At 36.5% G+C, this 16553-nt stretch overlaps 2 protein-coding genes across 2 annotated transcripts in view; both read right to left on the reverse strand.

Moving 5' to 3' along the window:
* The window catches only part of LOC131799939 (DDB1- and CUL4-associated factor 1), a 159570-nt gene that overhangs the window by 60905 nt on the left and 82112 nt on the right, over positions 1-16553 (reverse strand). The window lies entirely within an intron of this gene.
* On the reverse strand, positions 6783-11228 carry LOC136284358 (cadherin EGF LAG seven-pass G-type receptor 3-like). Its single transcript, XM_066174591.1, has 2 exons — positions 9452-11228; positions 6783-8219 (listed from the first exon to the last, which is right to left on the reverse strand). The coding sequence occupies exons 1-2, from the start codon at positions 10590-10592 to the stop codon at positions 7918-7920; spliced, it is 1443 nt and encodes a 480-aa protein (XP_066030688.1). The 5' UTR covers positions 10593-11228; the 3' UTR covers positions 6783-7917.

Raw genomic sequence — 16553 nt, forward strand, 5'->3', positions numbered from 1 at the left:
TTTTCATGACTAATTGCTGTAATTTGTTTTGCTGTTTTTATTCTTACAAAACATTTTGTAAGAGTTCCAATACTTGTGGATCATCCACACACTTTGCAAACATTTGGCATGCAGACAAGACAGAGGTAGTCAATGTACCCTTTGAGGAAAAACACCTTTTATATGACGTCTTCAATTTACTTTATTTGAAACTCTGATCTGAAAATATTTGTCAACAAGACTTGTTAGTAGTGAGAAGTACCAACCAAGCTTCCTTTCATAACTTAATTTCTTAAATGTCCCAATCACTGGATCTCCCAAAAAATATTACATCTTTTTATTTTTGGTGCAAATTACAAGTCCTTCTTTATATAAAAAAGAAAAGTGCTAGTCACACTTCAATAATAACAGCTCTTAAGTTTACTTGTTGTTCTTCTCTGTCTGTCAGCTATCAACAAAATTGTTTTATACTTCGGGCAGTGCATAACTATTTGTGGACCAGAGTTCCAACGCACCTCTGTAATCGCATATGGCTACTCCTGTCTCTTGTACAAATTTTTTCGACTTTGTAAGACGCACTCTACTCTGTTATCAATACTGCTTTAAGTTCAGTGGAAACGACTGACTGAGGAATCGAGATGGCGGTGTTGGAACGTGTTGCTGAACGCTTGCTACGGTCAAGCTTTGTAGATTTAGGTACTGGTACACTGGGATCATCTATGTATCTCTTACACTTCCGAATGTGGTATCCTTCTTTTATAAATATGAGGGTAAAAGACGATTTGTAGTCGCATTCAAAACTGTGATTGGCTTGTGTTATTTCTCACCTTTGCCATTAACACAACTCAAGTGAGTTTCGAGTCTTTGTTTCCTCGACAACTTTCGGCCACAAATCGTGCTTTTTTAATACGATCGATTCTTGTCGATTATTTCTACATAGAGTGAGCTCACATCTTTATTTATATCACCAAGCTATCCATCTTCTAGAAGCAGAGAACCGGTAGGAGAAGTCAGAATAAAGTTGGGCGCTTTTCTTAACACTGCAATCGGCAAGCCAGCGGATTCACTTTGCTAGCCAATTACAAGTCCTAAAAGATCCACGTGATCATGCCCGTGATCGGAAACAAAGACTCCATTTGGCGCTCATCTTTGAATGTACTTTTCATCGGTTGATCGCTTTTCTCAACTGTTTTGCTTAATATAACATTTCTAAAGATAGCTTTTATTGTGGTTCAATGGGAAAACGAGAACAGCGTGAGTGTTGTAAAAGAGAAGAAAGTCGTTGGCGCCGTGGAGTTAAAAGAAGGGACAACAGTTGACATATGGACCGGTACAAACAAGGGTCGAGTGGCCATCTGTAAAGCTACGATTTTAAAAGTTTGTGGTGAGTAAAAATTGCGATATTCGTTGTGATCAAAATCTTATAAAAGAATAGATGTAGCGGGTTGAATTAAGCTTACATAACGCTCGGCGCAACTGAAACTAGAATAATTCTGAGAATCGAATCGGTCATTTGCATGCCGCAGTTTCTTAAGCTTATGCTTTACAATGAAATAAACCTATCAGTAAGGTTTCAAGATTCATCTAGTCACGTTTGGGAACATTCAAGATTCATAACAAACCTTAGGACATAAAGAGGCCCTCCTTGGTAAAAACAAAATAATGTATTCAGCCCTTTTTTAGTAAAATCCATGAGAGAGATGTACTAACTCCAATATAAAAGTCACTCAGTATAACAGAGATTTCTCAATTTGAGAATCCAATGAATGCCCTTTTCCTCATAGCCATCTTAAAAGCCTGGTCTGAGCTTTAAACATACATATTTTAATATATTATTTTTTTCCAAATTCAGATGTCAAGGAATCCAGATACAAAATGGTCAAGGTTCTTGTTGACAACCTCATTCAAGGCCAACTCATTGTGAGCCCAGGAAAAAAAAAATACAAACAGTACAAACAGAAGCTAAGTTTGCAGTTTAGGATAACTTCATTCTAATTTATTGTTACAGTTACAACAAGATTTTAATCAAAAAATCAATTTTATTTGTCTGTAATTAGCCCCTTCACTCCCAAGAATATAACTATATAAATAAAACTTAAGATATTGTATTTTATGGAAAAGCATCAACAGATTTTATTCACAATTTGCGTCAAACCAAATTTAATGATTGATTAGAACTATTTTATATGAATAGCTGTAATTGAGGATTAATCCGTATGAAGTTTTCAAGAAAAGAAAAATAAATTAAATTCCATCCTAATATTACCACACATTGATGTTAATAATTAATCAAAAATATTTTACATGTAAGCCTTAATTAAGCTTCTAAATAAATTTCATTGAATACTTGAATTTTAGCTGGGTTTTTTTTAAGTTAAAGTATTTATTTTATATCATTAGCCTCAAATTTTTGCTTAAAATTCCCAGTAAACATTAAACTTACAGAATTAAGACACAATGAATTTTTGAATGTTGAGGTTTTGTACAATTACTCAAAGTTTAAAGTTAAGTGCTGGTCTTCCCTTGCGAAATGGCTTTTGGAATTCCTAGGAATTCCTAAAAATTCCTAGGAATAAAGGTGTGAATTTTCACGGTAAATTCGGACTGGGAATTCCCAGAAATTCCCAGAAATTCCTCGGAATTTTTTATATTTACAGCTTTTCAGGGAAAGTCATTGATTCTCTGAGTTGGAATTCCTAGGAATTCCAAGTCCTGTTGGCTATAAACTTGGAATTTCTGGGAATTTCTGGGAATTTCTAGGAATTTCTAGGTTTTTAGAACCAGAGTTGTTATGGTTGGGAATTCCTAGGAATTCCTAGGAATTCCCAGTCCGAATTTACCGTGAAAATTCACACCTTTATTCCTAGCAATTCCTAGGAATTCCAAAAGCCATTTCGCAAGGGAAGACCAGCACTTAACTTTAAACTTTGAGTAATTGTACAAAACCTCAACATTCAAAAATTCATTGTCTTAATTCTGTAAGTTTTTCTTCTATCCTCAATACAGTGTGAAATTCAATCAAATTCAGTAAAAAAGAATGCAGTCATGCAGAAGTGGCAAGTTTTAAAAGGGGAGCTTACTAAAGTAAAGTAGAAGAGCTTATTCTAGGATTTATAGTACATATAACTACAAATAAATCCTTACCTGGAAAGGCAACAAATGATCCTTTTTGAAAACTGCACATTGTCAGTTGGCACAGTGACCCATCAACTTCACTCGGATCTTTGCACTGACAGGTGAACCCGCTTCCAAGAACATTTTTACAACCACCATCACTATGGCATGGATTTGCATTTAGATGATATTCTGTTGCTTTTGAGTCTATAGGACACTTGCTCTTTGACATGTCAATCTCACAGTTTACACCAGTTCTTCCTGGATTGCATATACAAGAGTAGCCTTCCTCTACACTCACACACTTCCCATTGTTTCCACAAGGATTGGAGTAGCACAAGTTTAAACCTGTGTCACAACTTTCCCCTCAATAGTCAGTAGCACAGGGGCATCTGTAATTAGTTTGCACTCCAACTGAGTGGAAGACCACCTTTAATGAGCTGTAGGTGTTGGATTTTTCAGTATAATCAGTGTATGACAAGCAGCTCTTTCTGGATGTTGGTAGGGGGAAGTTGCATATTTCTTCAACACATAAGCCATCTTTGAAAGGAAGGAGAGTGACTTTTGCCATTTTGGAAATCTGCACCATATTTATGTACACCATGTCTCTCACATACAAAGGACTATAAAAGTTAAAGTGATCATTTTTATAAACAGCCACCCAGAGCTTGAGATTAGAAATATCATCCTCAAGTGGCGACTTTGCCTTGATTATCCTTGATTCTATATTAAACAATCTGACTTGGTAGTCCTCACAATTCACAGCAGAAGCAATTCCCCTCACAAGACCCTCATAGGATTTATCAAAGAATTCTTTGATAGTGACATCATGGACATCCAGGGTAAAGCTGTTCCCTTGCGAAATGGCTTTTGGAATTCCTAGGAATTCCTAGGAATTTTTTCCTAGGAATTCCTAGGAATAAAGGTGTGAATTTTCACGGTAAATTCGGATTGGGAATTCCTAGCAATTCCCAACCATAACAACTCTGGTTCTAAAAACCTAGAAATTCCTAGAAATTCCCAGAAATTCCCAAAAATTCCCAGAAATTCCCAAAAATCCCCAGAAATTCCAAGTTTATAGCCAACAGGACTTGGAATTCCAACTCAGAGAACCAATGACTTTCCCTGAAAAGCTGTAAATCTAAAAAATTCCTAGGAATTTCTGGGAATTTTTAGGAATGTTTAAGAATTACTGGGAATTTTAAGCAAAAATTTGAGGCTAATGATATAAAATAAATACTCTAAATTTAAAAAAACCCAGCTAAAATTCAAGTATTCAATGAAATTTATTTAGAAGCTTAATTAAGGCTTACATGTAAAATATTTTTGACTAATTATTAACATCAATGTGTGGTAATATTAGGATGGAATTTGATTTATTTTTCTTTTCTTGAAAACTTCATACGGATTACTCCTCAATTACAGCTATTCATATAAAATAGTCCTAATCAATCATTAAATTTGGTTTGACACAAATTGTGAATAAAATCTGTTGATTCTTTTCCATAAAATACAATATCTTAAATTACATTTGAAAACCAAGCACTCTTGGGAGTGAAGGGGTTAATTACAGACAAATAAAATTGATTTTTTTTAATTAAAATCTTGCTGTAAATGTAACAATAAATTAGAATGAAGTTATCCTAAACTGAAAACTTAGCTGCTGTTTGTATTTTTTTTTCCTGGGCTCACAATGAGTTGGCCTTGAATGAGGTTGTCTACAAGAAGCCTGACCATTTTGTATCTGGATTCCATGACATCTGAATTTGAAAAAATATATATATTTAAATATTTATATTTAAAGCTCAGACCATGCCTTTAAGACTGCTATGAGGAAAAGGCCATTAATTGGATTCTCAATTGAGAAATCTCTGTTATATTGAGTGACTTTTATATTGGAGTTAGTACATCTCTCTCATAGATTTTACTAAAAAAGGGCTGAATACATTATTTTATTTTTACCAAGGAGGGCATCTTTATGTAATAAGGTTTGTTTAATAACAGTTCCTATTATGAATCTTGAATGTTCCCAAACGTGACTATAGGAATCTTGAATCCTTACTGATAGGTTTATTTCATTGTAAAGCATAAGCTTAAGAAACTGCGGCATGCAAGTGACCGATTCGATTCTCAGAATTATTCTCAGAATTATTCAGTTGCGCCGAGCGTTATATAAGCTTAATTCAACCCACTACATCTATTCTTTTATAAGATTTTGATCACGTAACGAATATCGCAATTTTTACTCATCACAAACTTTCAAAATCGTAGCTTTGCAGATGGCCACTCGACCCTTGTTTGTACCAGTCAATATGTCAACTGTTGTCCCTTCTTTTAACTCCACGGCGCCAACGACTTTCTTCTCTTTTACAACACTCACGCTATTCTCGTTTTCCCATTGAACCACAATAAAAGCTATCTTTAGTAATGTTATATTAAGCAAAACAGTTGAGAAAAGCGATCAACCGATGAAAAGTACATTCAAAGACGAGCGCCAAATGGAGACTTCTTTGTTTCCGATCACGGGCATGATCACGTGGATCTTTTAGGACTTGTCATTGGCTAGCAAAGTGAATCCGCTGGCTTGCCGATTGCAGTGTTAAGAGAAGCGCACAACTTTATTCTGACTTCTCCGACTAGTTCTATGCTTCTAGACGATGGATACGTTAGTGATATAAATAATGATGTGAGCTCCCTCTATGTAGAAATAATCGACAAGAATCGATCGTATTACAAATGCACGATTTGTGGCCGAAAGTTGTCGAGAAAACAAAGACTCGAAACTCTCTTGAGTTGTGTTCATGGCAAAGGTGAGAAATAACACAAGCCAATCACAGTTTTGAATGCGACTACAAATCGTCTTTTACCCTCATATTTATAAAAGAAGGATACCACATTCGGAAGTGTAAGAGATACATAGATGATTCCAGTGTACCAGTACCTAAATCTACAAAGCTTGACCGTAGCAAGCGTTCAGCAACACGTTCCAACACCGCCATCTCGATTCCTCAGTCAGTCGTTTCCACTGACCTTAAAGCAGTATTGATAACAGAGTAGAGTGCGTCTTACAAAGGAGAAACATTTTTACAAGAGACAGAAGTAGCTATATGCGATTACAGAGGTGCGTTGGAACTCTGGGCCACAAATTGTTATGCACTGTCTCAAGTATAAAACAATTTTGTTGATAGCTGACAGACAGAGAAGAACAACAAGTAAACTTTAGAGCTGTTATTATTGAAGTGTGACTTGCACTTTTCATTTTTATATAAAGAAGGACTTGTATTTTGCACCAAAAATAAAAAGATGTGATATTTTTTGGGAGATCTAGTGATTATGACATTTAAGAAATTAAGTTATGGAAGGAAACTTGGTTGGTACTTCTCACTACTAACAAGTCTTGTTGACAAATATTTTCAGATCAGAGTTTCAAATAAAGTAAATTGAAAACGTCATTTAAAAGGTGTTTTTTCTTAAAGGGAACATTGACTACCTCTGTCTTGTCTGCATGCCAAATGTTTGCAAAGTGTGTGGATGATCCACAAGCATTGGAACTCTTACAAAAATGTTTTGTAAGAATAAAAACAGCAAAACAAATTACAGCAATTAGTCAAGAAAATAGAGCAAAAAACTGAAAAAAAAAACAGCAACAACAATCATGAAAAAAGAAAGATTTATTAGGTGTTGAATTTGTTTGTCTAAGGCATGAAATTTCTACTAAAAATATTGTCAACAAAAAGTCTCTGACTCTGTTTGAGGCAACTGAGCTTGACTGTTCCAAGGTTTTCTAACAAAGGCAACCAGTAATGTAGGTTTGGGAAGTAAGATAACAATGTAATTATTGTTAAACATATACATGTATGTATATCTCTTGGTAAGTTTTGTATAGCATACCTTTTATTGAGCCAAAGTTTTAAGCCTCTGAAATTACCCCTTTTCTTAAAACCTTCACATTCAAGGTATTGAGAATTTCTTAGAATTTATGGGGACCTCAGGGTATTAAAATTGCCTCAAATTCAATTCCCAGAAATTCCTAAGAGTTCCACACTTCTTAAATTATAGATAGTTTGTAAAGCTGAGAATTCCTAGGAATTCTTAGGGATTCCAAGTCCTCACAAAACTGGAGTCTTCCTTTCCCAGAAATTCCCAGTAATTCCAAGCTTTTTAAATCAGAGTTACTTCGCATAATTGGGAATTTTTGAGAATTCCTAGGAATTCCTAGGAATTCCCAGAAAACTGGGAATTCAGTTTGCAAGGGTCATTTGCATAATTGGGAATTTTTGAGAATTCCTAGGAATTCCCAGAAAACTGGGAATTCAGTTCACAAGGGTTGTTGAGCATTTGAGGTGTCACCAATGCCGCAAAAATTTTACCATTGGCGGGAAGGCTATTCCTTCCATCAGAAACTTTAACCTTAAGTTGGACTGGCCTTACTAACATGTTGACTAAGACTTTGGGATTGACCTCAAGATAACCTGTCGTTCTGTTCAAAGACATGTCCCAATCTCCTTGTGATATTTGACTGATTTCATATGTAAGACAGTCAGAAACATCAGGGTCATATGCAGGTATTTTAAACTTTGGTGGCGTAGTAGAGCTTTCATCTCGAACATTAATGACAACAAAGAAATCCTGAAGTACAGGCAAGTTATCATTTACATCTTTCAGTGTCACATTGACAATTGTTTCAACAAAGAATGGCAATGATGTTGCTCGCACCTTTAGAATATACTCAGGTTTTGTTTCATAATCTAACAATCTCTTGGTCATAATCACACCATTTCTCTGAATGACAAATGTTAATGGATCATTGCCAGACACAATGCTTTAAAAAATCTCACCACCTTGAACAAGGTCTTGGGACACTGCTTTCACGGTGACCACATAGGAACGCATTCTCACATCTTCATCAAGAAACACTACATACGGATCCTTTTCAAATTTTGGTTTACTGTCACGAACATCTTCCAGTGTTATCTTAACTTTCACGGTTGATTTCATTGATGGTCTACCTTTGTCAGCAGCAACCACAGTCAGTTCATATTCGGGAATTGTTTCACGATCAAGTGACAGCAAAGTTCTGATGACTCCCTGATTGCTGTCAATTTGAAAAGCACCACCTCCATCACCTAAATAAGTATTGAAAAATACAACAACAACAACCAAAAATATTAATAGGAACACAATCATAAATGGCTTAATCAATACCTGTACTTGAAACCTATCAACCCTTTAACCCCTAAGAATGACTAGCATCTAATTTCTCCTTAAAATATCCCCCAGAATCACACATGAAGGTCACAAGAATAAAGGAAATGATCATAAACAAGAGAAGCTCTCGATGGTTTATCAAATTCTCCTTATCAGCACCTAAGGAAATGTATAAACAACAGTATGGAGAATATGCATACTGATGTTAGGCTGTAGAGGGCCAACAACATTGTGCTTTTATTATTCTGTAAAAACAAACACATTCAATGTTGCCATGGGTCTGTTCAGATCACAGCAGATGTCCAAATGTAAATAGAACAAAAAAATAGTTGAACACAAGAAGCAGCCAAGGGTGTCACTGATTAGATTTTTCTTCACCCACCCTTGCTAAAACATGTTAACAAATTTTAGGCATGCACCAGTGTTGCTTAACATTAATTTTAAGTAAAAGATTTGGAATGTAAAAAAAAAGCAACAGTTTTTACATCTTTAACCCTTTAATCCCTAAGAATGATAAACATCTAATTACTCCCAACAGTTTTACCTCTGGATCAAACATTGAGGTCATGAGAAAAAAGGAAATGATCACAAATCCAAGAAACTCTTCATTGTTCTACAAATTCTCCTTGTTGGTTGAAAATGTATAGAGAACAGAATGGAGAATTTGTATACTGATGTTAAGCAGCAAAGGGATGGGGATTACTAAGCTATAAATGTCTACAAAACAACAGGGAAATACAAATGAAAACCTGAAATTGAAATATGTTATTGGACAGATTCTGTCTATAAGCACTACATGCAAGCATTTGGGGGTTAAGAGAGGTAAGTTTCTAACGAAACTATGGTGCTGCATTGATGGAGGATTCTAACAGGGTAATTCATTATTATCAACTGAGTTGATAACGTAATCAACTGAGTTGATTACGTACAGGTTGGCCACCTTAAAGAATCACAAAGCTAATGTTTCAAGCCTCTGCCCTTTCTCAGAGCCATGACAATGGGCTAACACTCAAAACATCAGCTTTATAACTCTTTATGGTGGCCAATTTATGTTACCAACTCAGTTGATAATACTAAATTACCCTTTTTGAGGGTTAATTATGCATGTAACTAATGATCAAATATCAAACAGTAAATTAGATATATTTACCATTTTTTGCAAATGAGTAGATGATGGCTTTATTTGAACCCTCATCATCATCAACTGCAGAGACTTCCAAAACTCGTGTTCCAGGCCATACACTTTCCAGAATGGATTTTTCATAGTTGGACTGTAAAAATCTTGGTTTGTTGTCATTTACATCTGTTACTGTTATATGTACATTAGCAGTTCCTTTAAATGGTGGATTACCATGATCAGTTGCACTCACTTCAAACCTGTACTGTGAAGTTGTTTCACGATCTGAAGGGAGCAACACAGTAATCTCGCCAGTTTTAGAATTGATTTTAAAGTCTCGCAGAGATTGTTCAATTGCATAGGTCAGTTTAGCATTCAATCCTTGGTCACCATCAGTTGCCTTGACAATAAGAACCCTTCCACCAACTGCGGTAGCCTCACTGATCCTTTGTCTATAAATACGTTGTTGGAAAATGGGCTTGTGAGTGTTAGAATCAGTTACATTAATGCGCACGCCTGCAGAGCTTTCCAATTGACTCTCTCCAGCTTTTACTGTTAACGAGTAGAATCTAGTCTTGCTAAAGTCCAGTCTACATGATAATGTTATAACACCATTACCAGAAATTCGAAAGCATTGTCTTTGACTAGGGATAGACATCTGGAGACTGTAAAAGATGGTAGTCTGCCCAAGGTCAGGGTTGGTAGCTGTCACCTGAACAATGGTTGTTCCAAATCGAGCATTCTCCTCCACTGATCCAAAATAAATGGATTTTGAAAATCTTGGAGGATTGTCATTTATGTCTCTCACATTGACAGTCACTTTAGTTTGGCTGCTCATAGGGGGCCTGCCCTTATCTTCAGCCTTGACATGAAATACATATTGATTCACTGTCTCTCTGTCTAATTTTCTGGTAAGGTACAAGTCCCCAGTTTGGCTGTTAATACCGAATGGTAAATTGGACTCTACTAAACTGTAAATGATCTGTTGGTTTGTACCATCATCTGCGTCAAATGCAGTAACACGAGTAAAGGTGTGTTCTTTACTCTCACGTTCCGAGACCATTTCTTGAAAATCAGAATTCACAAACTGAGGTGCATTGTCTTTGACATCAATAAGATATATCTCCACTGAGGTTTCATTGTAATTTGGCAATTCGCCTTTGTCTTGAGCCATCACAAAAAGTGTATGCACTGGAATGTACTCATAATCAAGTTTCTTGTTTACTTTGATCTGACCATTAAGATGATTGATAGAAAAAAGTTCCTGGTCATTACCACTGCTAAAACTGTAGTTGACTTCATCATTGGTGCCAATTTGACAGCTTTAAAGAAAGAAAACTTCGTCGTCAATCCTGTTTCAATTCCGCAATAAGTTTATGCGCCTCATCAACAGAATTGACGTATCCTTAATTATCTGCATGTCTACCATCAAGCAATGGTTCGCGACTAAAAATTCTCGCCATGCTGTTTCTGTTTGTTCCTCAAGAATCATGGGATTTACAGCTTCGGATGTTCGGCTACATCACTTGCGGATTTCCGAGAATCTTCGGTTATGTTTTACAAGTCATTAAATATTCCATCTCAGTCCCTCTCGACCGAGGTGGTTTTGGTGGATGGAATCTACTGCTGACCCTCGAACAAACTGACCGTAAAGATCAAAGGTATTTCAAAGCTGGTGTGCTCTAAGATGAGTGCTCTATCCAATCTTGGGCCGTGTTTATGAAAAAGTGAAATAGCGAGTGTTGTTCATTTACGTATGCTGAAGGAAGAACTGGTGATTTTCAACTTCGCTCATGAAAAGCGCCTATTTTAACACGGTGTCAACAGACTCACCGCCAAATGGCTTGTTTCGACCGCTTATCATTGGGTTTTCTTTTACACTTGTGCCTGTGGCTTTTTCATCAAGTGGACGGCACCGTTATTAATATTTATTCATCGTTAGAGCCGTATAGTATTTTAGCTAATTTAAGTAGACCGGGATGGACGAATTACACGCTTGAAGCATCGAACACCGACGAACACACGACTCTTCAAATCCTGTCTATTGATTCAACAAACAGATTATTGCGAATGATTCGCAAGCCAGACTGCACATCTCTACAGCTTAATCCGTTTAATATTTATGTATCATCGAATTCCATTTTTAATTCAGCAGAGAGACCTCTGACCTCTGACAATTTTTGGAAAAAACTGCTTTAGAAAGCTTCAGAGAAAAGTGTCTTGGACCGTGTGCTTCGATTGAAAGACTTCATTCACGAAGATCCTGCGTTGCTAAGGCTTAGAGATACACCATGGAGAAAGTATTTCAGATTCGACGCCAAATCCGATTATTTGGTGCTTCGAAAATCGTTACTTGGACTTCAAGAAAACACTCTGGTAGTGGAGTTGGCATTTCCGGTTGGGTCTGAGAATGCGAGTGGAAATAAACAAGTTCTTGTAGCGCGACTTGAGTTGTTTATCGATAAAAACGCAAACAATTTTGCCAAGAAGGTACGCCGATTTCGTCGTCGACCACAGAAAACAGCTCCCCGTTTCTCCAGCTCTCAGTTAATAGCTAAGGTTAGAGAACATGGTCCCGTAGGAACAAGCGTTACTACGATTCAAGCACAAGATACGAACAATGGGTACGCTGGGAAAATTAAATACTCGATGGAAGCGTCCCAGAATTTACTCAGTCAGTCGTTCTTTGGGATCGATCCTAACACGGGATTAATAAAAACTTCAGCTTCTTTAGATCGTGAAAAGATGCCGACGCACTATTTTCGTATCAAAGCCGAATACAAGAAAGATCGTTGTATGCTGAAGCAGATCTGACCATCTATGTCGATGATGTAAACGACAACGCGCCGAACTTCGAATCATCCTCCTACAGCAAAGTCATACCAGAGGATATTTTTATCGGAAGGACGGTCCTTGATGTGCGGGCACGCGATTTAGATACAGGTTCCCATGCAGATATCCGTGACAACATCATTAATAATAGTGGTGTGAACAGTGCATTTGCAATTGATCAAATTAGTGGTTCAATAACTGTAGACAAACATCTGGATCGAGAAACTGTACAGCAATACTCCCTTACTGTCCAGGCAAGTGATAGTGCATCCCCTCCTAGAACAGACCAGGCCACTGTGCGAATTACTGTTACTGATGTCAATGACTGTGTTCCTCAGTTTTTAAAGAGAGAATACTCCAAAAAGATTCCTGTCTTGAAAATGCTGCCCTCGGCCTACGGCCTCGGGCAGTATTTTCAAGACCTCGGTCACAGTTTTTCACCATACGGACCTCCCAGCCGGCAAATAACATATATATATATTGATGTAGCTCTTTGGCATTACAAAGCTTTGCTATCGCTATTGTGCATTCTCACTAGTTTGGATGATACCACAATTGTGGAATCATTCGGGTTAACTTAATGCTTACACCTCCTTCCTCGGACAGAAGTCACAAAATACTCGGGGAAGATGCATGAGATATTTAAGGAGCAAAAATTCGATTTTACTGGTGTGCCTTTCCTAATTTTGGGAAGGAAAGTGTTCAATTGCCAGCATGGCATAGATAAAACAGCTGGAGAGAAAAGGAAACGAAAAGATGCAGAAGAATTACTGTATATAATAATTTCTTTTTATCCTCAACCTTTGTGTTACTGTCAACTATGGCTTGCTAATTCGAAAGGTCAAATACATGAATGGGTCATATGACATTGATCTCAGATCTCAGATCTCATATCCAAAAATATGTGATATTGAGGCTGCCTATGATTTTATCTTAGCCGTAGTATATCTTCTCATTAAACAACGAAATTATTTTTGTTCTTTCCAAACTTGGATTGATAAAAAGATCGATTAAATTTTAAACGGGGAAATATGTCGTTAGATTTTAAAAATTCAAGGAATAATTAAGTCGCTAATTAACGATTGACAGAAATACGATATGAGGCGAAATTAAATCAAATCTGGATACCAACAGGTATGAATTCGGAAGTAGATATTTAAGGCAGGAAGTTGATGCGACTGGGTTGTCATCTTGAAATAAAAAAAAAAAAGTGTCCTGAAATTTTAAAAGCAAAGTGCACTGCTTCGGCGAGTCATTCCAAGTATAGGCGTCGAGTGCAGATCCGCCTACACTTGCAATGCGATATCTTAAAAATCACAAGAGACTCTCGACATCAAAGCCGTAATCAATTAAAACAGAACTTACGCTGATTTAAATTTAACGCAATTACTCAAGAGCCTTTAGTGCAATGCAGCTTATAAAGTATAATTTGGTCTGGCACCGACGGTCTACGGTCTAGTGAACTGTGTTGACAAGTTCTTACCAAAGGTTTACATAAATTTGAGAGGGTGAAGAGTTTTCAACACATAGAGATTTGTGTATAGTCACCCATAAAAATGTGAACCCCATCTATCAGGGCAAGGCTTCTGTGATCAAACAAACAACAGAAGCACACAGTGCCGAAGATCCATTCTTCAAATTGCCTAACTGTTTAAAGAAAGATGGTTTTCGTCTTGCCACGAGCGTGGGACAAAGTAAAATTGAGTCACGGGTGGATAAACTCAGTGCGGTTATCACAAAAGTTTTGGATAATTCTTTATGAAAGTTTCAATTTACTATGCTTTTTTCTCTTTAGTTAAATGCAAGATGTTCAAACGCGATTCTCTGAAAAAAAATATTCTTAAAGAGAGCGATACATATCATAGCGCGAATAATTTTCACGCTGATACAGTTTGAATGAAAACGGTAATTTTCCATCTGTGATTTTCTGATAGCACAGCCAAGAATTCAAGCTAAGAGTTCAGGAGCAGCAATGCTCATTTTTCATGTTTTCAAGCGAAAAGGGTAAAATAAAACTTCAAAGGAATTTACCGGCGTTATTGTAAACTGCACTGTTCCAAGACTGCTTTTTTAACAGTCTTCTTTGAAATAATTTTCCGCTGACTTCGGTCGCGCATGCCCCGGAGCAATAGTTCTTCAGTAAAATAAAGTGCGGTCGGTTATTTTATTTCCGGTCCTTGACGCCGGATCGAATTAATAATCTCACATTTATTGTTTTCGGATATTATGATTGAAAGATCGGTTACATGCTTGACACGAATTTTTCGAAGAGATTCCTTCTAGTACGTAGACAAAATAGATATGACAGCAGTACTAAACCGCAAGAATTTAATGTGTTCCATAATTGATATTTCAAACTAACTTGGAGTCTGTTTATCATCCTCCCCCTTCTCCCAGGGTCTTTCGAAGAAAAATGGCTCCCAAACGATGTACTCTGTCTCCGTCACTCCTATCTACCAACCTTGTGAACAAGGCGTTAATTGTTTTGTTTTCTTTGCTTTTTCGGTTTTTTTTGTTTTTGTTTTTGTTTTTTGGTTTTTTTTTTTTTTGGGGGGGGGGGGGGAGGGAGGGAGGGAGTGGAGTGAAGTTATCTTTTACATTATTCCATATGTTCGAGCCTTTCTACTAATCCAGTATTTCTTCAACTGAGTGTTTTTCTTCCTTCGAAAGATGTTCCGTACACCATGAAAAAAACTTCTACATGCGTCACTCGGTGGGCGTTTAGATTAAATTTATCGCCAAGAAATATTGTTTTTCTTCTCTTTTCATTATTATTATTCCTTTTAAAAATTGTTCTCAGGGGAAGTGGGATTGGTTAGCCTTTCACTCCCAGTGGTGATCACTATGAATCTTCTTCCTATGATATCCATAAATTATTCAGCAGACAGGTGATGAGAATATTCAAACTTATTATGTACAGGTTAACTTGAAAGTTAAAGGTTTAACCTCCCCCCAGCCCACCCCTGTTTGCCTATTATCTTTCCTGAGAGTAAGCCAGCCAACATGTTACATCCGCACGCCCACGCGATTCTCTTCTTGGAAAAAAAAATAGAAAAGAAGGAAGCATTTTTGTCTTAAAAGACAGTACATCATAAGAAAATAGAAACAAAGAAAAGAAAAGGGAAAATAAAATAAGAAACATTTTGAAATTCTACGGTGTCCCTTTTTGTCACCAAGAGATGGAAACAAACAGTGCCTTAGTATACATATTTATATAGGAGACTATATATGTTGGACATTTTTCTTCTCGGTACCTGTCGGTGGAGTAAACTTTTTATCTATTTTGGTTCATTTGCATTGTGGGCGTTAAAATTTCATTTTTTTGGTGGCCGCTTATCGCAAATAAACGCTTGCCAATTAATGATGACTGTCAAAAAAATTAACAGAAACGTTATAGAAAAAGCAAGACGAATCAATACACACTTGAAAAACTAAACGAGACCAAACTAAAACGAGAAACAAGAACAAAAATAAAACGAAGAAAGACAAAGCGAAAGGAAATTAGAAACTGTTGCAAATGGGAAAATTGCTTGACAGCTGACGGTTGAAACAGTCTAATGCCGTCACTAAACTTTATTTGTCACCAGATGGCTTCAAGCTTCAAGGATCTCTCACTGATTGGCTGATTCAAAACAATGATGATGTCATGATTCTAATCTTTGATCAACAAAGAGAATATTATGCTAATTTGCCGATCAGCAACGGTATTCGAAAACATTAAAGCTACATGAGAAGTTACTCCTCTATAGATTATCGTTGTTTATTTTATTAGTATGGTTATTAGTATTTTTATTATTTACATGTATCATCATCGTCATTATTTCAATTGTTATTGTTGTTCTCGCCATTTCTATCCCAACAGAGCAGTGTTTACCCATCTCATAACTATCTATCTTTTACGGAGGGTTTCTCCTCAGAATTATTCGCGTCAAAGGTGTTTGCTCATTTAAAACGCCTTGAACGTTTTATTCTTAACAGTGTTATAAAAAATTTCATAATAACCATAGATGCCTCAGTTGCTCTCGATCTGAATTTTCTAATATGTTGGATTGGTTATCATGACGGAACCAAGTGATAATAAAATTCTAGTTAGAGAAGGCTGTTTATTCAGAAGTTAATTGCATTCTCCAGATGGTTGCAAGCTTATAATTTTCTTGCCCTCTTACTTGCTCTGTTCGAGGTGAGGTCATCAACATTTAAAGAGAATGATTATTGGATTCTGAAATACATCTTTATGCAAAGTTAACGGCACCGTCTTCCTTTTTTGGTTTTTGCTATCACGGAAGGAATATTTGTATTCAGC

This window comes from Pocillopora verrucosa, chromosome 11, assembly GCF_036669915.1.
Source record: "Pocillopora verrucosa isolate sample1 chromosome 11, ASM3666991v2, whole genome shotgun sequence".
Classification (NCBI taxonomy): domain Eukaryota; kingdom Metazoa; phylum Cnidaria; class Anthozoa; order Scleractinia; family Pocilloporidae; genus Pocillopora; species Pocillopora verrucosa.

Excerpts from the sequence above, each read along its gene's own strand:
- LOC136284358 (XM_066174591.1), bottom strand. The coding sequence starts at position 10,592 with ATGGCTCAAGACAAAGGCGAATTGCCAAATTACAATGAAACCTCAGTG. Across the intron at positions 8,220-9,451 it reads CTACTCATTTGCAAAAAATG|GTGATGGAGGTGGTGCTTTT; the intron begins GTAAATATATCT and ends ATACTTATTTAG.